This window comes from Rhipicephalus microplus, chromosome 10 (assembly GCF_043290135.1).
Source record: "Rhipicephalus microplus isolate Deutch F79 chromosome 10, USDA_Rmic, whole genome shotgun sequence".
NCBI classification, from domain to species: domain Eukaryota; kingdom Metazoa; phylum Arthropoda; class Arachnida; order Ixodida; family Ixodidae; genus Rhipicephalus; species Rhipicephalus microplus.
In genome coordinates this window covers 90,333,619-90,358,815 of record NC_134709.1, presented here as the reverse complement: position 1 = coordinate 90,358,815, position 25,197 = coordinate 90,333,619, and the positions used below count along the sequence as shown (strand labels likewise).

Here is a 25,197-nt window from a genome sequence, read left to right as displayed (position 1 = left end):
TTGCTGAATACAATCAAGCAATCCAATCCAGATCAGTCTTGATCTGTTATCAAATCAGTTATCAAAAGTACATTAGTGACACTGATATTAGTCTCCTCTGAATGTTGTTAGGAGAATCCAGCCGTGTAATTTATGACACTGCAAACTGTTGAACTTCCAAAACGTTTTTCAGAAGGAGCTCCTCAATGCTGCAATAGCATCACGACAAATGACTCTTTCACAAGCATTTGCTTGTTTCTGAAGTGGTCGGAGATTTAGAATGCACACTTGAGCCGAAAAAATAAATACATTTATTCTGTAGACAGCAAGTTAAACACTGTACAAGCCTGAAGTGGGATTTGGAAACTGGAGTTGGGGGGGGGGCTAACAACGATTCAAAGTGTCCGCTCGCCTTCGTTTGTAATAGCTTCAAGAAGATGCATATGATTAACTCGTTGCGTAGCACTTAGCATTTTGTGGAAGTGCGAGCTCGAGACTAGACCTTCCGTAAAGATCTAACACGCCCCCCCTGCGCCCCAATCTTTAAGCCTACGGAGACTAGCATCGAACCAGCCATCATCATCTGGGGCTGCTCCGCGAACTGTCGTTGGAATGTCCCTGCGTTCCGGCCACATTTTTCATGCAGTCAACGTGCACGATGGATCCGTTGGGGCACCACGCGAATGAAGGATCCTGGAAGTGTTTCAGGCAGATGGCACACGTCCTGCAGTAGGGAAAAGAAAGAATGGCATGAAAACATTGATTTTTATCAACAAGAAGACCAGGCCTTCTGCCTCAAAGAACATAATTGAATGTTAGCACACATATTTTTACAGTATAAGCTCGTTAATTTGACACCTGATAAATAAGAAAATTTGATAATTTGCCAGATAAGAACCTCACTCAAAACAAACGCATGCACCGCCTTACACAGGCTACATGTACAACTTCCCACAGCATACAGAGCTATATGTCCGTGCTAGAGAACCACACCAACTTTATTTCACATCACGTGGGAGTGTACACTTCGCGGTGAAAAACACCACAACATGAACAACACAATGGAGCAATGGGAGGCACTACTGTTCAGGGCAGCCTTCGACGATCAGCTTTGGCTGGTCTAACGGGCAGAGATGATGGCAACGGCCAGCACAACCCTGGAATAGGGTTTGATCATTTGAAATGCTCCGCATTATGCGTACGTGAAGTTTTTTTTTCTCTCTCAGATGCATTCTCTGATTTTGGCAAGCCTATGTATTATTCAATGGCATCAAACTATCATTTAGTCAGTCGTGTTTGGCCGCAATCCGGTTAATTGAGACGATTTTTGGAGCACCATTCGTGTGAAGCACCACAAATGTGCAACACAAAGGATCAAGAATGTGTTTCCGGACAACCAAAAGGAGGTGGCACAGTATTCATCACCAGTGCCACCTTCGCAAATGGTTTCGGGTTAGGACTAGAAGGCCTGAAGCCATGGTCACATTGTGAATGAAGTTGCTAATGGGGAAAACTGAGGCTTTTGCACTGCCTTTATCCAAAGTATAGGATTTGTGTATTCATAAAAAAAATGAAAGTGGACTGACGTAATAGGCATTAGTTTATTGTTTTCTTGATACTTTGAATTATCTGAAGTCCAGTTAATTTGGACACTTTTCTGGTCCCGTGGAATCTGAAATAATGGGCCTTTACTGAGTTAGTAACAGTTCGAGTCAGCTGGACAAAGTCTGTCAACTTGGAAAACTCTGGCCTCTGCTGCACCCAAACACAGAACTGGAAAAACTAGTAAGCGAGAACTTGGTATAGTATTTGAGCACCAAAATTCATTCGGATATTCTATAGCTGCATGACGTAATGGAAGAACACTGAACTCAACACTCGCAACACTAGCTCCCATGGGTTCATAGTAATTCTTCTTTCCTGTTTTTGTGTCCCAACCTGTAACTGAACCTTCGTAAAATATGAGAAATGAACTAGTTCATGGACAAAAAGTCACTGCATTTTGTAAACACAAATGAGCACCGTCACAGTCATAATGCATCTTACATGAACACGTACCCATGTTATATCCACCTTTTCAGTACATGCCGATATCATCACAAAGAAAAATAAAAATCAGCTTCACGATGTGTATGGTAATAGCAGTGTCCATAATAATTAAATTAGGATGAGACTTTAGTGCACTAACAGTCCAACAAAAATTTATTAAAGACAAAAATGTAGTACAACAATAGACTTCTGCGCTGCTGTAAGTGCCACTGAGTAGGCCATCACGCTACAATTCATGACCAAGTCTAAGCGCACAATTTCATTGCACTACAATAAAACAGTTCTCAATTTGGCTGATTTTCAATAGGGTTATTATGTAATGTCTCTAGCTTTTAAAGGTGGGGCAGGTAATGTCATAACAGCTGTTTTACTGTGGCTTATACATGCTTTATTGAGAGTAAACACAAAGCTTTAAGAACTTACTAAAGACCATGGACATGAATAAGTATTTCAGACGCGTCCTCTTAGCCTTCATTTGTGTTTACTCATAGGCATGTACAGGGTCACAGATCGAGAGTTGCTTGCATCATAGCCTGACAGAGCAACCATCAAACCAAGCAGCAACTCTGGGCACATCGTCCAGAAGGAGTCCCGAGTTTTCAGGACGCCCTTCATCCTCTCGTCTTAAATTCTTAAATCTGCATTCAAGTGCAGATGCTTTCTGAGTTCTTTGCCGGCATTTCAATTAATTCTACATGCTGCTGCTTTGTACAGCATAGTCTACAATGCAGAGCTGCAATATTTTTTTCTGGCATTTTTACGTACCAAAACTACAATATGATTATCAGGAACATTGTAGAAAAGGGCTCCGGAAATTTCTACCATGTGGTGTTCTTTACCACGCATCGACATTGCTCAGCACATTGTCCTCTACCATTTCACCTCCATCAAATACAATGCAGGACTGCAATGCAAGAATGCATGCTGGATGTGAAATACGTACAACACTTAGTTGCCAGTGTTTTCGAAAAAAGAACCAGAAAGAAAAGAAATCATCTACCTACCAACTGATTGTTCCAAACCAATGTCGGAGTATAATGTACGAGGACTGGGAGTCAAAGACTAATGCAAGAAACAGAGTTTATTCAGTGATCACTACTGTATTGCAAATAGTTCAAACATTTTCCATGGCATTCGACCAGATGTAAAATAGACATAGTGAAATCAGAGGTATTATTAGAGCATGCTCAATACTGCTAAAATAAATGTGAGTAGATCAGGGATGGGAGAAGAAAAAGAGCTGCATTAAACAAAGTACAAAGTGGTACGTACACTCAAAGCTTGATATAACGAACCTGTATATAACGAATTATTGGTTACAACAAAGTAAGCAAAGAACGGCTTTGTCATATATACAGTGTTAAGACTATATGTTTATAACAAACTTTTGAATATAACGAAGTATTTTTGCAGCAGCTGTGACTTTGTTGCTATAAGGTTTGAGTGTATTAGTTGCTATAGTGCAAGAGAATCAGAGCGAGCCACAGAGCAATGACTCCTGCAATGGTGCAAGACTTTTGCACAGTCTAATATTCCAGAAAGCGCTCTTCAGATGCTTAACCCGCAGCATATGCGACACCGCTCCAGTACCAATGACCACCCACCTGTCTTCGGTGAGCGTCATCGATGTCTGGTGCAGCAGGGCCTCTCGCAGGTGCACCTGAAGGTTCTCAGCACGACGCAGGGCGCTCTCGACACGAGCCGTATTGCACCGGTGCAGCGAAGTGCGCACCGCCTTTGCCAGAAACTGGTCCATCTGGGAGACGGACCAGTCAGGGGGCAGCAGCTGTAGCACCTGCACACCGCCAGGACTACACAGTTAGTCTTTCTTCATTCGCTGAAGCTCGGCTGCAATGTTGCGTAATAGTGACGGTGAAGATCATAATGTTAAACGGGTAAAATTTTAACTCTTCATCAAATGAACCTGCGGACAGATTCACTCCATAAAGTTAGTGATTACATTCAAACCTCGATATAACGAAACCGAATATAACAAAATATCAGTTATAATGAAGTAAATGAAACATAGTCTTGCAATAGATATAGTGTTAGGGAGATACTGTTATAATGAATTTTTTGATATAACGAACTTATTTTCGAGTAAGATGTAGTTTTGTTATAATGAGGTGTGAGAGTAGTAAGCTAACTATTAATAACTTAATGGGTTTCATTGGCCAAAAATACAATATTATTACGAGAAACATCATAGTAGAAGGCTTAGGAAATTTCGGCTATCTTATGTTCATTAACGTCCACTGACATCACACAGTACATGGACCTTCAGGGTTTCAAATCTATCGAAAATGCAAGCACACTGGCCAGAATAGAACTTGCATTTTTGGGTAAGCAGCAGAAGCACCGTAACCAGTGCCCCACCATGGCGGAAATGGGCATCAAAGGAAGAGACACTAACAGTACAACAGAACAGTTAGCGCAGATTATCTGACATTTGGATAAAATGCATCAGTTGTTATACAAGTCATGGTACAATTCAGAACAACAGCTGGCTGTCATGTGCATTCCGAAACGTAATCCACCCTGTGTGTTGTTTGTGCAATCCAGTTAGAAGAAACAACATTTGAGACTTTTCCAGTACATTAAGCCACGGCTTGCATCAGCCTAGCACAGCTACCAGCATCATACTCCATTAAGGTCGCAATCCATAGTATCCCGCAAACGTCCATTTGTGCAAGCATTATTATTACGAAATGTCAGGTATAGTTAAACATTAAACATTAAAAAGTCAAACATTAAAGTACAGCATTGAGCAAAAACATGTATACACTGTTACACTCGACAATAGATTTCACAACCCACATGTTTTATACACACTCTGCACATCCTTCATTCTCCACACCACATATCCAACATGTCCTACTTTTCCTCGTACCCTCGTCTCTCTCCTCCTGTATTCCCACATGCACACGCGTGCCCCCTTCTGTTCACTCGACACACGCGCCATCGCGTTCCTCCACTGTCAACCACACACAGCCTCCGAGACCTCCACCTGATCGACACTCGTGCCATCTCGTTCCTCCACCGTCAACCACACACAGCCACACAGAGCCTCCAAGACCTGGGCCCAACACACGCATACTCCCTATTCCATCTCATCTCTCACAACTCTCCACCCCACCTTAAATAGTGAGTCCGTGGCGGAACAGAGAAGTAATGATTTGTGGTATGGCACCAACAGATCAGCTTGGGCGATGATTTGCCGAGACCCAGTTGCCGGAACATTGAGGATGAAGTCATTTTCTCCAAACTGCTTCACCACACAATAAGGTCCACCTCGTTGCGGTGCCAACTTGCCTGAAAGACCCTTGACCGCATCACTCAAGGTGCGAGTGTCCAAGAGCACAAGGTCACCTTCTTTCATGGTTGTTGGCTGTCGATGACGATCATAACTTGACTTCTGAGGCTACCAGACAGCTGTTTGGGGCTTTTTAGCATCTCCAAGGCACCTCCAAGGCACTACCTGAGTTCTGCAACAAGTGCATAGTGTGCCGCTTGGGGAGGCTCTGTGTCCTCCTTGTCGCCTGGAGGTTCTCACGGAGTGCACAACTCTCTCTCTGCCATAGCAAAGCAATGCTAGATTATATCCAGTGACTACGCTCTCCGACATGCGCATGGCAAGGTCGATCTCGGCTATATGACGGCCCCAGTCTTTGTTGACTGATTGATATGTGGGGTTTAACGTCCCAAAACCACCATATGACTATGACAGAAACCATAGTGGAGGGCTTCGGAAATTTAGACCACCTGAGGTTCTTTAACGTGCACCCAAATCTGAGCACACGGGCCTACAGCATTTTTGCTTCCATCGAAAATGCAGCCACCCCAGTCGAGATTCAATCCCGCAACCTGCGGGTCAGCAGGCGAGTACCTTAGCCACTAGCCTACTGCGGCGGGGCAGTCCTAGTCTTTGTGGTTGGAGCAGTACGCTCATAGACACTGCTTGATCATGCCATTGTGACGCTCCCCCGTCTGTCCAGCTGGCCGGTAAGGTACACTATGGCGATTCTTGATTCTCCAGTGTGTGAGACGGTCGCGCCATAATGAGCTAACAAAGGGCTTCCCGCTATCACTGGTGATGGCTAGAGGTGCCCATGGTGGCAGAAGAGTTGGACCGTGCACCGCAGTATTTCTGCACTAGTTGCTGCTCGTAGAGGGAACAGCTCTGGAAATTTTGTTAGCTTTTCCATGACTACGAGCAAGTACTTGTGGCCACGAGGTGTAGCCGACAAGAATCCCATTATGTCCACACTATGTTCTTCCATGGGTGATATTGCCCACTGACTGCTCATTAGGCCTTCAGGCATCTTGCACTGAGCATTTGTGTGCCGACAGATAGCACAGCATTGCACATACCTTGATATGTTTGCCCGCATGCCCAGCCAGACGAATTGTGCCGCCACTCATCTCAAAGTTTTGAAAAACCCTGCTTGGGCCTCTGTTAGGTGGTCATGCGCCATTTTCAATGCCAGGTGCCGGAAGTGGAAAGGCAACCAAGGTACCTTTTTGTTGCCTTTGCTGAACTAGCAGTCCACTTAGCTCTTCTGTTGTTTTTTTTCTGTCAGATCAAGAAAGAGATGATGATCACAATCTGAATTTGGGGGCACAACCACCTGGAGCATGGTTTTCAGTTTTGAAAGACGGCTGTCATGCAGAGACAGGAGACCTTCAGCTGGAAATCAGCCAGCAGAAGTTTTAACAGGCTGAAAACATGAAAACATATGTGTATCAAAAATGAGTCACACAACTATCTGATGCTTCTCCGTGTAGATTGAGCTTGTCTAGGTTACGGCCCTTCAATACTCCCATAGTCAAGGTGTATCTAGAAGCGATATTAAGGCCAGAAAAACTGAATCATGGATGAAAATGAACCTCAGAAGAACAACTTTCCCATCCGAAAAAGGCATACTGTGGATGTCTCACTCTCTTTTTCTAATTATCCACCTAGGGGCGCGTGAAATTTTTTTGCAACCATGAATATTTGGTGGGCCTTCGATTCAAGCAAATAGGGTGATTTTTTTTTCTCTAAAGATATTGGACAGTGGTGCAATGTGGGATTGGCATATCCATCAATAAATACATTATATTTCATGGGCAGTTTAGCACGGACCAAACCTCTTCATCATAAAGTGCTTGTCATCACAAAACAGTGGTCACTAAATTGAGGTTCCAGTGTCCTTTACCCGTAGAACGAGCACTCACAATCATAGCCTGAAAGCAGCATCCTGTCCTCACCACACAAGCCAAGACTTGTTCTGCCACCACCGTGTGAAGATACCAACTACGATGGAAGACTGCTGTCAGTACCCCGAGTGGTGTTATTTTCGTATCCTCAAGCAGCTTCCTTCAGGACAATTCTTTTTTGCAATCAATGATGCGCATACAAATACAGAATGACAGGAACTTTAGATGATGAGCTGCCATTCTAATTCTCAGTGAAAAGTGAGCGTTAGTGGGAAAGTTGTGACATGTCACTACCTTACAATGACAGGTAAAAAGAAAAGAAGCAAGTCGTTGTTCGATAGTCGATACAATGCACACATGAGTGAAAGACACTAGGCGTACCTTTACAGCATCGAATTCAGCCACTTCACTGTTTAGCAGCTGGATGGCAGCTGGTAGTAACGCTTCTTGGTCGTTTTTCCTACATAATCATACAACACAATGAGTACAAGAATCGCATGAACACCAGGTGCAAGAACACAGATGCAATCCTTAAGTCAAGGTGTTTAAAGCTGGCCACCTAAGGGAAACTGCTCTGTTTTGCAACTATAAATCCATAACACCAAATTAACCGCACTTTATGGAATACCACAAGAAGAACATACAACATTGCCTTCGTGACTTTTCAGTTCAGATTGTCATCACTGGTACTTACTTTCCAGCTATAAGCTGAAGAATGAGAGCAGCACCAGACTGCTTAAAAAGGTAGCCCCTTACCAACAAATTACAGAAATCTCTAAGCCAGCTTGCCTGCAAGTTTCTTTCTCACTAAAAACTCTCACTTACAGATAGCTTTTTCATTATTTTTTTTTTCCAACTTGACGTGCCCTGGCTTCATCCCAATTATGATGGAGGTGCATGAGCGCCACAAAGACTTTCAAAATTTACTATGGGTATGTCAAGCCTTGTGGTAACATCACACACTATGCTTAGTGACAATGTTACCAGTCATCAAAGGAATACTGAACAAAAATTGAAAAAAGAAACTAAAAGTATACTCCGAAGACACCACTCTTCCAAAAAACAGTTTATTTCCCATATTTTCGAACGGTGGGCTGTATTTTTTGTCGATTGTCAGACGTGACGGCTACACGGGAGAATTAAGCCATGACATCGCATTCTCTCAGGCGCATTCAGGGTGCATGTGTTCCTCTCCTTCTCTTTCTTTCCTACAACACCTATTTGATCCCACTCTCTCCTTTTAACAAAAGCCCTGACACTTTACGCCAACTGGAAGCATTGTTCACGGCTGTAGTTGTTCTGGGAAATGTAGCGGGAAGCTGAGTGGATTGAAAGACACAGGAGATAACTGGAATTGTTGAGATGCCCGTTTTCAGCTAATGTAATGTCACCTCCTTTATTTCGCAGCGCGGCCACTCAACATAACGGTTTGAAAAAAACCTCATTAAATTCATTTTTTTCCTCCATTTTCTGTCTGAAATGAAGGTTGTGTCTACCAATTCCAGCACTCAATCTTTCAATCTGGCTAAAAATCTTGGCAGCAAAATTTTTTTTTATATCCCTTGAAGCTCTACGGTTATAGAGAAACAGAAAATAACACCGAAAATGGCAAGCAGGAAGATGCATTGAATGAAAAGGGTTGCTTTTCTGCTAGTCTGGGGTTGAGATCACAGAACTTGATTGGAAAATACTCTCGGCCACGCATGCGTAGTAATATTTTTTTAACAAGTCTCACACACTCCCCAAGATCTTTCTTCTAACGGTACCAAGTGAACAGTGCAGTTTTCATAGCTCGGACACTATGCACAAAATGACGAGGGTATTTTAGGTATGAGAAAAAGTGATGCCCTGGTTCTGGCTCGGCTTTACAGCTTGTACCAACAGGCCAGAAAGTAAATTTGCAAATATCTTCATGACAACACAAGTGGTAAACTTTCAACAGAATTGAAAGTTTACCGCCTTTGTTCTTGTACCTCCCTCTGTCCTCGTCTTGTGAGCAGCCAAGATTGTGAACAGTGAAGACTATTTTTTTTACCATCAGACCAGCAATCACTCAGACTGATTGCATAGGGATTGGTTTGCAATATATACAGCACATAGCATTGACCGTAAGATGTGAATCAACCAATATTAATCATCTTGCAATGCTTTGAACCCCATTCGCGACAGTCATGAGCTGATACTACTAAGAGAGTCCACACATAAGGCACAAAGAGTGTCCACAAAATGAGCCGCTTGAACTAGCAACAAACTTTTACTAAAAGAAAAATGGGAAAGCAATTAAACACACCAGGTTTTTTTGTACCTGAGTGGTGCTGCCACTGAAACATATTTCAACACACGTATCAAGTTTCAATTTTCCTAAGTTCTATTTTTCGGAAAGGAAACTGAAATTGTGAGCAAACACCGTGTCCAAAGTCTAGTAGCGGGGCAATTACAACTACTATACATAAATTGCAGTAAGCTCATTGATGACATATTATGTCACAGATTAAGTATCATACACATTGACAAAAACAGTAAAGTGGGAAGGTACAGCAGATTATTAAAGTTACCAAGAAGCGGGACATAATTACGTACAGGTGCGCGATATCAACATTATTACTCCTGTGCAATGCCCCATGCATATTCAAAATAATATAACATTTCGCATGTGCACATAAAATGAGTGACAGGAAAGCAAGTGAGGAGGGCTCTGGACAATGTGTACAAACAGAAAAATATTTCAATGGCACTGTAGCAGTAAATGCGAGAGAAATGTTATCACTATCTCTAATCAACTTCAATTACCTTGATAGCTGTCGTTACCAAACATATAGTAATTACCATGCTAGTCAACCGCACGCAACATTAGCTAGTGTTAGGAGATCCTACACTCAAACCTCGATATAACGAATCTGGATATAACAAAGTATTGATTACAACAAAGTAAGCAGAAAGCAGTCTTGCAATATATCCAGTGTTATTAACATACCTTTATAACCAATTTTTGGTTATAATAAGCTTCTTTTCCTGTAAGATGCAACTTCGTTATAATGAGTTTTGAGTTAGTACTACAGTATACGCCTTTCTTACGAAACTTTCTTAAATAAACGAAACTTTCTTGAATGAAATCGCTGCTTAAATGGAACAACTGCGATTTGGATGCACGTTAAAGAACCCCAGGTGGTCGAAATTTCCGGAGCCCTCCACTACGGCGTCTCTCATAATCATAGCGTAGTTTTGGGACGTTAAACCCCACAAATCAATCAATGGAACAACTGCAACTAATATGTTTGGTTTTGTAGATGAATAGTATATGCCTTTTTATCTTTCAGTAAACGAAACTGCTCTTAAAGGAAACACATTCTCCTGGTTCCTTCAGGTTTCATTTAAAAGGAGTCTACTGTATGTGTAAAAGGCGTATAGAATTTCGTACAGTGAAATCTCGATAGAACGAACCCCACATTAACAAACTTTTCAGATTAACAAACTTTTAAAAAATCCCACGCCAACTGCTATTAGTTTTAATGAAAAATTATTTCACTACTACGTACTTTAGAATACCGAACTTTTCAAAATAATGAGCGTTAATTTAGTTCTGCGTTATATTAAGAACGCCTCAGTACTACGAACTTATGTTCTGAAATCCGTCGCGACCACCGGAGCGGTACACAAGCAGACGACAAAGCGAACAGACGCCTTGCTTCTCGGAAGACGCGCGACGGTGTGGAGAAAAAAAAACACGAAAGGGCGACTTTCTCTTCTTTCTTTTTGTTGAAATGCCGACGCTGCAGGTTTACAAGCAAGCACACAGGCGAGGGAAACACGAGAGGTCAAGGTCAGTGAAGCAGAGTGGGAGTTGCGGAGCAGGAAGCATGGGCACAGAAAACCTGAGACAGCAAGAGAGCAGAAAACGAAATGCGAGGCATTTTCCTTTTAGCACTTTTTTCTTCGACAGAGGCGATGACAGCCGTGACGCTTCGGGTTTTTCTTTGAAGGACTTGTTTTTTCAGTCATGTTCATCTCTTTTCGGTGATTACTTATCGTGTCTGCAAAGCAAGTCAGCGTTCGTTCTGCAATGATACTACAAATGAGTTCATCTCTGCTAGCGACGAAGAAGCGGAAGCAGTTTTTGCTAAGCAAGACAATGAATATTCTCCGGCAACTGGAAGGCAAAAAGCAGGCTGTTGTGACTAAAGAACCGAATCGCACTACAGGAATGTGAATTAGCTGGAGGCCTTTGCGCTGCAAAGTTTGTGCTGCTCGCGTCATAAAAAAAAAAAAAAAACACAGACGTCTTTAAAGCAAACGTGCATTTTTTGGTGTTTGCTTGTGGATTTGTTGTTGTTTTTTCCCTCGAGAAAAACGAATTCAAGGACCCACCGTTGTAAAGGTAAGTCATTTTGGTTGGTGAAAAATAAGCATTTATTGTTAATTTTCGAGCTCTCACTATAACGACTTTTCAAAACAACAAACAAATTTCCACGGTCCCTTAAAGTTTGTTATACCGAGATTTCACTGTAGTATGAAAAGTATTAGACGAGTAAGCTTCAGACATACTCTTGCACTTATTCCATTGCATGCAACCTACTGCTAACACAAGAAAGGGACTCACGGAAGACTGCTGTCTAAGTAGACAGCGAGGAGGGTGTGGTACAGGCGGTGTCGAAAGCGCCGGTCCCGCCCTTGCGACAATTGCTGGCAGTAGTCCTCGGCGGCCTGGTAGTCCTTCAGCTGGTGGACCAGGATACGAAGTGCCTTGTCGTGGTCTTCCAGCTGCCAGCACGGTTGATCAATCAATGTGATTATGAACTTCATTACAAGATTTAGATCTACATTTATTGATGACATCTTGCTGGGAGATGGGTGGTTTATCTTTCGTACCAAACTGAAAGGTCACAATTGAACAAGGACCCATTGCGTGCGGTTTACTAATTAACTGTAGTCCTTCAGCTCAGGAAGTTAGGCCCTTAAGAAACGGCTTATTCATGAAACTTGTGCAACATGTAAAGTGCACAGCAGATAATGTATCAGCATCAAGGGCGAAGCTGTATGCCACATTTAGCTTAGCATTGACACAATAAACCAAACTAAAATGTTACTCTCTACTAACACATCTTTTCTGCCCCTTCCGTGCATTTTGACTTCATGTTATGAGAGATAATCAAAGAACAAAGCATAATAGTACCTGATTGATATGTGAGGTTTAACGTCCCGAAACCACCGTATGATTATGAGAGACGCTGTATAGTGGAGGGCTCCGGAAATTTTGACGACCTGTGATTCTTTAACGTGCGCCCAAATCTGAGCACACAAGCCTATAACATTTTCCCCTCCATCGAAAATGCAGCCACCGCAGCCAATGTGTAATACCTGACTACATGCCTACTAGTAAGCATTGAATAAAAACATGGGTGTCGAGAAGCACAAAAGAAGAGTTGTAGTGGATTGAATATATTTTTAATACAGCCACTTTAAATATGCTCTTTCGGTGGGGGAATCTTCACAGTGACGTGTCAACACATGTGTGACATCACAGGAAGACTGCAACTCGCGACATACTTTAGCCACGCGGGTCAGGCTGGGGTGAATTGCACGTGATTCATGTAAACAACCATAACTGAATTGTCGTCCAGCGACTGCGACAGCAATTTCTTCAATTTAAGCTGCATTCAGGGTGCAGACTTCACAAACCCAGTGAACTGTTGTGACTTGTGATAATGTCTGTTACGGAGGGGCAGGCTTGCAGATGAAAACTTTGGTAACGCGGTGATATATTTTATACGAGTTTTCTGGCTTCAGTATGCGGAGGTATTACTAATGCATGCAATAGAAATGAAAAATGTCTCTCTTTTGAGTGGCTGAAAATCGTGTCAGCACTCGTTTAATGTCAATGTGAATGAAGTACCGGCATATAGAATTATTACTACAGTAAAATGCTGATGATATGCTCCTGCTTGTTACGTTTTCACAGGATATGTGCTTTCACATGCCATTCACGTTTTAATCCCTCAGGAAAAATGTTGCATGTTATACTTTACGTTATAGGACCCCTGTTTTATATATGATTTCCTAAAAAATGTAGTTATAAGGTCAAAGCATAATTACTATGCAGGGGAATGTAGGCTTGTTTGTCATAACAGCTAGAATATGTGTGCCTCACTGCCACCTTGAGTAAAAGCTCATTAACTTGACACTCATTAATTTGGAAAATTGGATCATTTGGATGTGGTCTGAGGTCGCAATCAGCATACGTGTTTTTTAATGCCGTCAAACTATTGTTAATTCGGCTGTATTTGGCTGCAACCTGGTTAATTAGGATAATCCTGGGAGCACACTGAGCCCACAGCATAGAAAATGTGCCATGCAAAAAAACTAAAAGAGCATTCACAGACAGCTAAAACTGTTGTGGGTTTTCCAAAGGTATGGTTTCCATCTACAATCACATTGCTAGTAGGTAATAAGCATGGATACAGAGCACAACTCGGCTTAAGACACTGTGGCCTTGACCTGCGGTCACATTATAAAGTTGTGAATGACAAAAATTCTCGCTTGCACAGCTCTTTTGGAAAATAGGTGCTGAACTTTTGTATTACTCAATAAAGTCAGTAACTTTCTTTATGCTTTCAATCATCCGACATTGAGTTAAATTAAACGATTCATCCAGTCCTATTAAATCCAAGTTAATGAGTTTTTACTGTATATGAAGGCCAACACATTTTGCACATTATATTAAATACACATTAGATGAATATTACATCTGATCAACCAATGGAAAGTTGCTTTTTGCTATCAAACTGTGAGTGGAGTTGCTGACCTTGCCATAGAGAATTGCGCACTCTTGGTGCAAGCCATTCTCCAGTGTCCTGCCCAGCACCAGCTGCACACGATAGGAATTCGACGTCCGCAGCAGGTGCTGCAGCTTTTCCCTGCACGACACACACATCAATGTAAGCAAATAAATTCAAACAAGCTAAAGAAATGATAAAACAGGCAAAAGGAAGTACGACAATTTGAGCAAAATATGCATCAAAGAAACTAAAGAGATGTAGCCGGGCAATGCATTAACCCAAATTAAATGTGCAGCTTTTTTTTATATAATCACACAACATACATTCAAAGATTGTGCGTTACAATACGCAGCGGCACATCTTCATCCCGACAAGTAATGCCCACGATCGATGACTAAACGAACCACTGTGGTAGCTGTAGAGAGTGTAACCAGAGAAAGAGGTGTAATATTCAGAGGAGTGTTGCATATTGGACACAGATTTTCAGCTAATGCAACAACTGTTATATAGCAAGTGTTAACTAAGGTCCCCATCGCCTGCCGCAGATATCTAGTGGCTAAGGCACTCAGCTGCTGAACCGCAGTTCGCCGGATCGAACCCCAGCTTCAACGGCCGCATTTTCGATGGAGGAGAGAATGCTTGAGGCCTGTGTACTTAGATTTATGTGCACGTTCATGAGCCCCAGGTGGTAAAAATTTCCTGAGCCCTTTACTACGGCGTCTCTCATAATCATATGGTGGTCTTGGGACATTAAACCCCAACAAGTATTAATATTATTACCTAAGGTCACCATTCCGCAGCATGTTGAAGTTTGATTGAACACCACGGTCTGACTGGAGGGAAACGCAGGGTGCACCGTGTTGCCCCAGTAACCCGGCCACGATTCTTCGCAGTATCAGCTCTCGGAGGCAGGTAGGCATTGCAGGATGGACGCTATGAGCGAGGCTGACGCTTTGTCTAAGGTCGCCACTTTAGGGCATTGACAAAAAAATGGACAGAGCCATAGCAACACACGTTGCAAGTACTGATAGTGAAGGCCACAGTCATAATGAATTACTTGATGAAATTGCTCCAAAAGGACGACGCCGTACCACTGATTAACAGTACTGCGAGAGGAAAGTGGACGCGATCGGATATAAAAGGCGCGTTTGTAAAGCCGTTACGAGTCTGTGGCCATAGCGTAGGGGATAGCGCACCTGGCATCTGTTACTGTGGACCGCAAGGTTGTTGGTTCGATTTCGATGCCTGTTCACGGAACGTTTTTTTTTTTTTTTCTTTGACATTTGATTGTGTTCATGCCCCGCCACGGTGGTCTAGTGGCTAAGGTACTCGGCTGCTGACCCGCAGGTCGCGGGATCAAATCCCGGCTGTGGCGGCTGCATTTCCAATGGAGGCGGAAATGTTGTAGGCCCGTGTACTCAGATTTGGGCACACGTTAAAGAACCCCAGGTGGTCAAAATTTCCGGAGCCCTCCACTACGGCGTCTCTCATAATCATATGGTGGTTTTGGGACGTTAAACCCCACAAATCAATCAACTGATTGTGTTCATTTTTTCGTCACCATTTCCGTGACGTAAATAAGCCATTGAAGTCTTGGTGGAGCCCAGCATGAAATACTTTCATGTGAAAAAAGTTACAAAGAGAGCAACCATATGCAATATAGTGTAGTATAGCAAGGGTGGGAAGACAGGTGACAGGGTAAAAGCCAAGCCAAGCCAAGACTGGCTAGGTGCCCAACAGCTGTGAAGTGACCCAGTATTGCAAGTGGTGCCAATTTTTTTTGCTTTTTTTAGTTAAACAAATTGTAGCATTGGCAATAAAATAGACAAGCCAGGAAAATTATCTAAACAGTTTGCATGTCTGGCTCATCCTCTAAACACGACAAACCTTGTCGATTATCTTGATTGAACTGCTTTCAACCCAGGGTAATTCACTGCTGTGCCCATATATACCTGCTTGTGGATGATGTCGTTAATATGACTACGAGATTGAGACAGACTGCTGTTTGCATAAATCCACTCAATGCATGCTCCAGTGTTCATAAAGTTTGTCCAACTCACCGAATCGTCTTCAGCCTCTCCGAATCACTGCTGGGACCATTTTCTTTGAGCAGACGTAACACCATATCTAGGTACATCACCGCAAGTAAGGTGTGATATTTCTCCTTCTACAAAAGAACGATGTAGAAAAAGAAGGCCAAATGAGTCAAGCACTTGACAAAGAACAACACTACAAACCTTGTCAATCATATTGTATATTTGGCTCACCCTCCAAACTAGGGTCACCGTTGGTGGCTACTTTGCACCAATATTGGCTGCTTTTGACCCCGTTTGACGATACTGCGCTAATGAGCCCAATCACTATTGTCAGTGTCTTGTCACACACACCCGCCAGCCCCTCTTTGACATTGTTCACTGTCAAGGCCCTTGGGAGGCTACATTTCATAAATGACATGCTTTGGTCGCAAATAACACACACACAAAGCGTTATTTGCTGCCAAAGCATCTCATTAGGCAAGTACCAACTAGGCCAAAAATCAGTATTGTTGCTACATTTCATCACTGCAGTACACTAGCTCAGATGAGCTTTACACCCCTGGTATAACGCTCCACCAGAAGATGACTACGATAAAAACACTGCTACAATGCCACCCCCAGGGGAAGCAAAGATAGTGCAAACACAGTGGCCACAACTGAGGGAGTTATCGTGCACATGAGAAAGATGCATCAACGCTCGTTCACAGACTTCTTTGAAGCTAAGTCTGTTTGAAGTATGAGTTATGTATCTGGATTGATTGATTGATTTGTGAGGTTTAACGTCCCAAAACCACCATATGGTTATGAGAGATTCAGTTATGTATCTTGATCTGTGATAAAGTGGGTGCATGACTTTTCTGGTGTCCCACCATGCAAAAAGGTGCCATTTCACTTACTATTTGTGTTGGGTAAGTGCAGTTCATAATACTTGCATGAAATGCCTGCTGTAATGAATTATCGGCTGTACAACTAGCCAATTGCAGTGGCCCTTATATTTTGGCATGATAAGGTTTAGCTGCAATAACAATATTGATAATAAAGAAGAATTATCAACACAAAATCCTCGAGTGTACATTCAAGCTACTGGGAAGGAATCGAATGTTAAAGATGTGTGTTACGCTCAGAATGAAACATGTCTATTCAGGGCTACGTAATGCACACACATTTGTTTCCATTACATTCATGTCCAATCGGTGTAATGCAGTCTTGTATACTGAAGCGTGTATCACATGCAAGCGATTTTGCCCCAAGAACACAGCAGCAGCCGTCGCACGAGCCCAAAACCGGTTTCCAAAGCATTTACTAGTCGGCGTGATCAACATCGCCGCAGCTGGAAAATTCACTCGCGGCAAAGCGTCTGCCCAACGTGAAATAATGGGGGAGCATTGACATGGCAATCATGTGACGGCAGGGCCAGAGCCGAGGAGCCAGCACACACGCCTGGAAGAACTCGCTCTGACTTGGCAGCCCGGGCAACACTGCTCGGGCTGCTGATCGGAGCGGCAGGCATCACGCAAAAGTGGCGCATGGGAAACAAATTCGTGTTCGCGCGTCCTGCTGTTGCTCTTTGGCGCAACCATCGCCGCTTAAATCAGAGCAAACATGACCTTCAGCAGCCGGCTTCGCCGTGACAGGACATGGTTATATCAGTCGGTCCTTACGCAAGTTGATGTGCCTAAAGTTCTGAAGTCACATTTCAATCTATGAACATTTGTAAACTGTCCAGCAAAAATAGCAAGACGAGCTTAGCACCAACCTCAAGCTTCTTTCCAAACACAAGATGCTCGAGGTAGAGGACAACAGCATCCTGGAAACGGTGCAAATACTCCAGCACGTTTTCGGGCTTGAGCTCGTCTGAATCGGGTTCGTCAGAAGGCCTGTCCGTGAATATCTGCAGCAACAAAGAAACACACAGTCTGTTCAAAGTCTTCCCGAAATTCTTATTGTATAAATACTTTATTCAATATGAGTTTACAGTTTCTTCATAACTTTTCAAAGTATTATTCTGCTGGTTTAAAGAACCATTGTCAACGCTTGAGCCAATTACTGAAGGCACCCTGAAAGCTACCAACGGGAACCTCTTTTAACGATATCGTCGAAGATACTTTTACAGTCTCCAGCACCCCATGAAGAGTCTCATTCAGGGTTTTTTTTTAATCATCGGAGACAAAAAGAAGTCTGGTGGTGAGTGACTTGAGCAGTGCTACAACATTCATTTTGACCTGGAACTTGGAGACAATAAACGCGGTGTGACTTTTCTTTTATCTCACTTATCAGAAGTTTTGGCACCACTTTTGCACAAGCTTTTCCCGTTGGAAAATCCTTCGTCAAAGCACGATGAACGATTGTTTTGGACATTACACACTCCTTCTAAATCATCTTGACATCTAATCACCAGTCGTCTAATACTTGGCACACTTTCTGCCCCGAATCGTCCTGGTGTGACTTTGATGGATGTCCAGAGTGGTCGCTGTCACTGAGAAACTTCCGACTTTCCCGGAACCTCCTGTGTCCCATCAAACTATGGCTTTATTTTATTGCGTTGTAACCATAGGCTTTCTGAAACATTTCAAGCATCTCCGACTTGTTTTTATTCCCATTTCACGCAAAACTTGATCCCTTGACAATGCTAAAAAACTCATCCATTTTTTTCTCTGAACGAGGGTGTAGTAGATTGCTCTGCGCAATGGCTTGATCTGCCTCAACAACTACTCACAGGCGACTGAAATCAAATTCAATTTGAAGCATAGATCTCCCACTAACGTCTACACCCGAGGCACTACTCCACCAGGCAGCACTGCTGGCTATTAAAAAAAAATTCCTGAGATATTTTGGATCAGAACCCATAAATTTAAATAATAATAATTTGTAGGATTTTACTTCCAAAAACCACGATATGATTATGAAAGATGTAGTAGATGAGAGTTCCACGATGGGTTTTATTATAGGAGTCATGACACGGTCACACACCAAATTGTGGTTTTCAGCAGAAAATAGAAGTAGACGGTCTATTGCCCGGGTACATATATAAAAAATGGAATACAAAAAAATATTTCATTGCGATATGAGCCCTAAAAGTCATTGGCTATAAACTCCACCTGCTGCCAGCGACCACCATTTTGCTATGGCATGTGCGACGCCACGTGCTTCATTGAGTGAAGCTGTCGTCTTCTGGCTAAGTTCAGCAGCTGAAAACCGTTCAATTTTCAATGCCGAACCTAAGAAAACTCTAATAGCTTCATTGCATGCGCAACTGACAACGAAACAATATCGTTGGCTTGAATATAGATGCTCGCAAAACAAGCGACCTGTTACGGCACAACTTGCAAGTACAACAATGTTGCCGGACTCACAGGCAGCTCACATGTTTATAAGAATGCTTGTTATAGGTCAAGTCATAGACCAAATGCACTGAAATTACACCAGCTTGTTCGTGAACACCTATGAATTAAGCCACATAACACAAATTATGAGTGAAAATTGGGTGTTATAGCCCCTTTAACATGTGCGCAAATCTAAGCACACAGGGACCCCAAGCATTTCTGCCTCCATTGAAATGTGGTTGTGGCAGCTGGGATCCCACAACCTTCAAGCGAGCAGTAGAGCAGTATCATAACTAGACCACTTCAGGAGGTCAACAAAAATAATTTATAATGGCCACTGAGTCAATCTTCAACGTATGCAAGTGTCAGCTACTGATTCAACAAAGCTTGCAAATAAACGAAATAAACGCACGATTAGCGAAATAAAAAGCTGTGGGTGCAAGAAATGTACGAAAATTCTGGCAGAGTCCTCCTACAGTGATTGCTGAAGTCATGCTAAAGAATTCACAAGCCATACGTACTTGGTTTAACTGTAATTTCAGTCAGCTGAATTAAGAATGGCAGGGCACTCGTTTGCTTTTTTTGCTTTATAAATCAAATGCATTGCATACGTTTTGACGCTCTACATGTGAGTTGAACATGTGCATTGATACCACGGAAGCACTATGATGGCGGTGCTTTTGCTGTCGCAGTTAATCTGCTTCCCACCTCCACAACTGTTGCGGAAACAAGAACAGGCACTCGTTTATGACTTCAGCCTTACATCTACAGTTTCCCAGGGGGATTAAGGGGGTACACGGGTCTTAGAAGGCCAAAAATCGCAAAAAAATGAACTTTTTTAAGCTGACATTTTCGAAATCTGCGCCTATTTTTGCACTTCTCTGAGAAGTTTCTAGTTCTCGCGTCATTATTTTTGGCACAAAATCAATTTATAACATCCCTATGAGATGAATGTGAGCGCAAATTGACGCTAAAATCGTGCTTTTTCCGCGCCAAACTGCTGCCATTACACACGAGCTATCGTGTTCATCTTGGTCTCGTTTGGAAGGGTCGTTCTTCATCTTCAGTTTCCTGCCATCGCTGGCTCACCTTGCTCATTGGTTTTTAGCAAAAACGCGTTATCGAAAGGCACTAGCCTGAGATTCAATTGGCTGATTGGGGCACGTGACCAAATTTAGGCATGCGATTGGCCAAGGGGCGCTTTCGGCGTTTGCTTCACCATCGTGACGCGCACAGACATGCGCCATTTTGTCATGGTGCTACTGACTACTTGCGGCAGTAAAGAAGTTCCATGCTACAGTAATTTGTGAAGCGGGTGTGGCGGTAGTTCGTTCGCTGTGAACTTCAGAAAGATCCCCACTATGGCTCAGGACAACGAGGATAACGAACTCGACGCGGTCAACGGCAGTCGCCGAGTCACCGGTGTAGGCCTTACTCACGTACGAGCTCGTTGGTTGCCGACAACCTTACTGAGAACGGCTGTGTTTTGCAGCCTCATCAGTTAGAGGATGGCAAGTAAAAAGCAGAAGTGAAGCTACAAGAGATATCAATCTTTGTAGAGACGGAACGGAAGTGTAGTCTTATCGCTAAACCCGCCAATGTTGTGGTTCCCCCCGCATGACGAAAGGACCTTGAATTGCGCGACGGGTTGTCAGAGTGGAGTAGGTCGCGCGTCGACCAACAACAGAAAGTCAATCTGTTCGCAATGAACATGCTCGCGGCCCTTGCAATGGAGGCTACTGGCAACAGGTAGACTGCTTTTAACGAGGTGTTCACAACGTTGTCGCGATCTCCGCTCGAAAATGCGGCAGTCTTACGTGAAAAGGAAACTAACACCTCGGCACTCGTGCAGCCTCGAAATTCATGAGCGAGGGAGCAACTTTGGTTCGCGACACTTACGGGTAACTTATTCTGGACAAGCCGGAAAACATCGCCGCGTTATTTGACGGATCGTGGATGACGTACACACATTTGTCGCACATCACCGTCAGTACAGTCACCGAACTGATAAGCGGCCTCGTGGCAGACGAGCACACGGCGGCAACTTGCTACAGAACTAGAAGAAACGACACGCTCGTGCAAACAATCAGTCCTATTACATTTCCGGTGAATATTAACTGACTAAAAGTATGTGTGCCATGATTTTTTTTCTTCAAAACGGCGAAATTAAGTTTTAACAGCATTATTCACGAAGCACAGATTTTGACCACTTTCTTTTGCTTGTTCGGTAAAAGTGGACCTAGGACAGCTAGAGCTGTAATTGTTTTTGCACAACGTAGCTAAATGTGCACAAAAACAATGCTGGGAGCGTATTTTCAATGGACAGCTTCATTTTTTTTATTTTAATATAAAAATTTCTGTATTTGGTTACATGCAATGAACTTTACTGTGCTGTAATTCGAGAAGTACTCGTTCAATTTTCGATCAGCTTGCAGCATTGCACTCCTTAGGATTTCTAGCATTTATTTATATGTCAATGGCTATGTAATTATAAGTGCATACATTTTTACAGTTAAAAATGTTAGAATTTTGTTTTCTTCATTTTCTCAAAATGGCAATTTTGTACACCCTGCATGAAGATTACTGCAATATATCTGAAACTATTACAGATCGCAGAAAATTTATTTTGCAGCATGAAGCTATATGTCTGGAGCACACAACATAGGAAGCAGATTTTGATTTCTCTTGCTGCAAGTTTTTCAAACTAGTATTTTGTGTGACCACACAATGGCCACATTCAGGGCTGTGAAGTTAAGTGTACTGTAAAGTAAGAAATATTGACCCATTCAAAAAAGTGCTTCTTATGTTGCATGTCTTATGCTTTCTACTGTCAATCCCTATGTTATTTAAAATGTTTGACAGGTGGTTATTTTTCTATCATGGTAAGAACATTAGAAATAGTTATCTTGATTATTTAAATAACTGATGAAGCTACAGAAAAAATAACTACATTTTTAGAATCCGGAGAACAACTAAGTAAGCATGCCAAGTTTTGTCACACTTGGTTCAAAAATAAATAAGAGAGCCCTAAGAACCACGTCCCCCCTTAAATTTTCTTAATTATTTTTAAGTGCTCATGGTGCCATGATTCAAAAGACAGACACACCAAAGTGTAACTGCTGGGCAAGGTAAATTGACAGGACAAACTAGAAAATAGTAGCTGATGAAATGCTGTCAGACAAGCAATATTTAAAAATGTACTCTTTTCCTCTTCAGATGTTTTACACCACCTTGCACATAAATTATGGTCGAGTCCTTCTGCAACAACCTCAATCACAGTAGCTGATTTCTTAATATCTGGCTTATTAAAAAAAAGAAAGTCAATGAATATATTTTGGGCAAATTTAGTTTTAGGGGCAAAGCTCCTTAAGGCGTGGGTCTGTACATCCTCCAACATTGTCTTATGTAGCCACCGGTGGCACATACCCACTTTAGAGCGGGTATGTGCCACAGAGGATGCAAGATGGAAGTACTTGGAGTGTTCACTAGATGGACACACGAACGGACGGACAGACAGACTAGAAGACCGACGGACAGATGGACGAATGTGCGGACGGACGGACTCACGGACGGACTCACGAACAGATGCATGGATGGACACATGGATGGTCGCGCGGAAGGAAGAAAGCAAGAACGAATGGGCGGACGGAAGCACGGATGGGCTGACGGACGCTTCGCCCCATTCATCATCCTTCATTCCGTAAATATGCTGTGATTTTTTTTTATGCTATGGCCATGAAAATGTAAAGCATCTGGTTTTCACATCTAAAAGTACTTCGACAAAGGAGGGATCGTGCACCACATGAATTGTCAGTAAACTATACCAACCGGTTGATACACACAAACCAGGGATTCTGGTATATTTGGCAAGACTGGGAAGCGAGAGCGAAATATTGTCACGGGCACAGTTCTGGTCAAGCAGTTTCTTTGCCATAGGGAAAACATGCACATGCACTACCATTCACTGCTGCACAAGTTGCGACATAGAACCAACAAATTTCATCATGCATCAAATCGAGTGATTATGAGTAAACTGCACTTATTAACAGCTTTCATTTCTCTGTGCTTTGTATCGAAGATGTGGTGTTAAAAACAAGGCAATGGCTAAAGAAGAGAACATAACACAATTGTTTTTATATCTTAGCAATGGCCACACATAACAATTCCTTTCAGAACAAACAGCAGAAGCCAGTAGAAAGTTGGTTGCATTGATGACAGTGGCTTATCTATAGGTGTAGGTTGCATAGTTCCCAAAAGTTCAAGTTGTTTTGCAAGTGCGCGCTAACAATCTTTGTTTGCTTATCACCCTTTGCACTGCTCCAACTCAACGAGCAATTTATCACTAACTCATCAGGGTTCACATGTTTGGACACAGCTAACACAAAAGCAGGGACTGAAGACATGACTAAAAGAAAATGAATACAGTTGAACCCTTGTCTTTTACAAGCAGGGTAGCACGTATGCATTTTGTTATCAACCCCTATTTTAATGTAGGCACGCTAGTGTCTCTTACATCCATTAGTCTGTTACATTAGTGTCTTTTATAAAAAGGTCAGACAGCACATTTGCAGTTTGCGCTACCTCCACACTAAGCTGACATCCACTGCACCGTCAACGTGGGCAGCGCTGACATTCCTACACCGAGAAATACGATTCTCTACGCCAATTGCACAGGATATGAGGCTGCGCAGCAGCTGTGCCACGAAATACACACCTTGACTCCCATCTCTTGGTCCTTTTCCAGAGCCAGCTCCGCAAACGACCATAACAGCTTGTGGTTGCTTAGTCTGCAAAATGCAATTGGTTAGGTTGTCCGTGAGTAAAAAGATACGTAGACAACTATGAAGTTCTGAAGTGTAGTACCTCAAGCGAGTTGGTCATTTATGAACTTGGCTTGTATTAGTGCGGTGCATACAAGAAGGAAAGACGACACAGAGGTAAATAAAGGGGATGGCTAAACTTGCAACCCAGTTAGTAGTTTAGTGCCTACCTTTCTTAACATCTGCGCCATCTTTCCTTCTTATATGCAGCGCGCTAATATAAGCTAAGTTCATAAACAACTAAATCACAGGACAAAGACTGACTTGAGACAATCTCTGGATTACGTCACTGCTTCTGGTCTACCTTATGTCACTTCACTGCACGCACACCTAACCAACAGTCGTATTTGGTTGCAACCTAAGAAGAAAAGCGATGTTGGCTCTGCTGACCCTCCCTTAGAGAACTTGCATAAATGTCTAATCCAATAGCGCTTCTTTAATTTCATGATGTTAAACGTGCCTCAGATGGTTGACTTTTTCATGCAAACACAAGTTTGGGTCGCTGGTTTGACATTGTAAACTTGAAGGTTCTGGTAAATTTCACCAGAGATTCTGACACCGCTCACCTCCAAATGTAATGTTATAGGTAGCAAGAACAAATCATTAACTGTTAATAAGTGTAGTGCTTACACTAGCCCAGAAACGGTATGTATGGTTCGGAGCGGGAACCAGCTCGGGCAGCTGTCTTTCGCGGGTGAGTGACATGTACACCACAGTTCTGTCAATGGAAACATATTTTTCTTAGATTGTAACCGAGTATAGTGAAGATTAAAGTGAAGATTAATGTTGAGAACTGGGCTCCAGGTTGCTATCTACGCATGTCGTTGGGAAAGTTCGGGGCAAAGTTTTTAAATAAGCATTCAAAACGTATTAAGCAAGCCACATTCAACTCACTTAGAGAGGTAGTCAACGTAATATTGAAGCCCCGGGAATGTTTCGTCTTGCAGTTCCCCAGACAGAATGCTGCACGAGACAACCAGAAAGAAAAACAAATGAAGAGCAGAGGAAAAGTCTGGTT

The 25,197-nt window shown here is 42.7% G+C and overlaps 1 protein-coding gene across 1 annotated transcript in view; it reads right to left on the bottom strand.

Moving 5' to 3' along the window:
- Positions 1-337: 337 nt before the first annotated feature.
- Positions 338-25,197, bottom strand: part of LOC119181937 (transforming growth factor-beta receptor-associated protein 1 homolog) — a 63,657-nt gene continuing 38,797 nt past the window's right edge. Inside the window, exons 14-22 of the mRNA XM_037433183.2 lie at positions 25,074-25,142; positions 24,074-24,146; positions 17,793-17,927; positions 16,061-16,167; positions 14,027-14,138; positions 11,825-11,985; positions 7,609-7,687; positions 3,633-3,823; positions 338-703 (exon numbers count right to left, since the gene is read on the bottom strand). Of these exons, the coding sequence (XP_037289080.2) occupies positions 559-703; positions 3,633-3,823; positions 7,609-7,687; positions 11,825-11,985; positions 14,027-14,138; positions 16,061-16,167; positions 17,793-17,927; positions 24,074-24,146; positions 25,074-25,142 (1,072 nt within the window). The 3' untranslated portion in view covers positions 338-558. The remainder of the gene's footprint in view (positions 704-3,632; positions 3,824-7,608; positions 7,688-11,824; positions 11,986-14,026; positions 14,139-16,060; positions 16,168-17,792; positions 17,928-24,073; positions 24,147-25,073; positions 25,143-25,197) is intronic.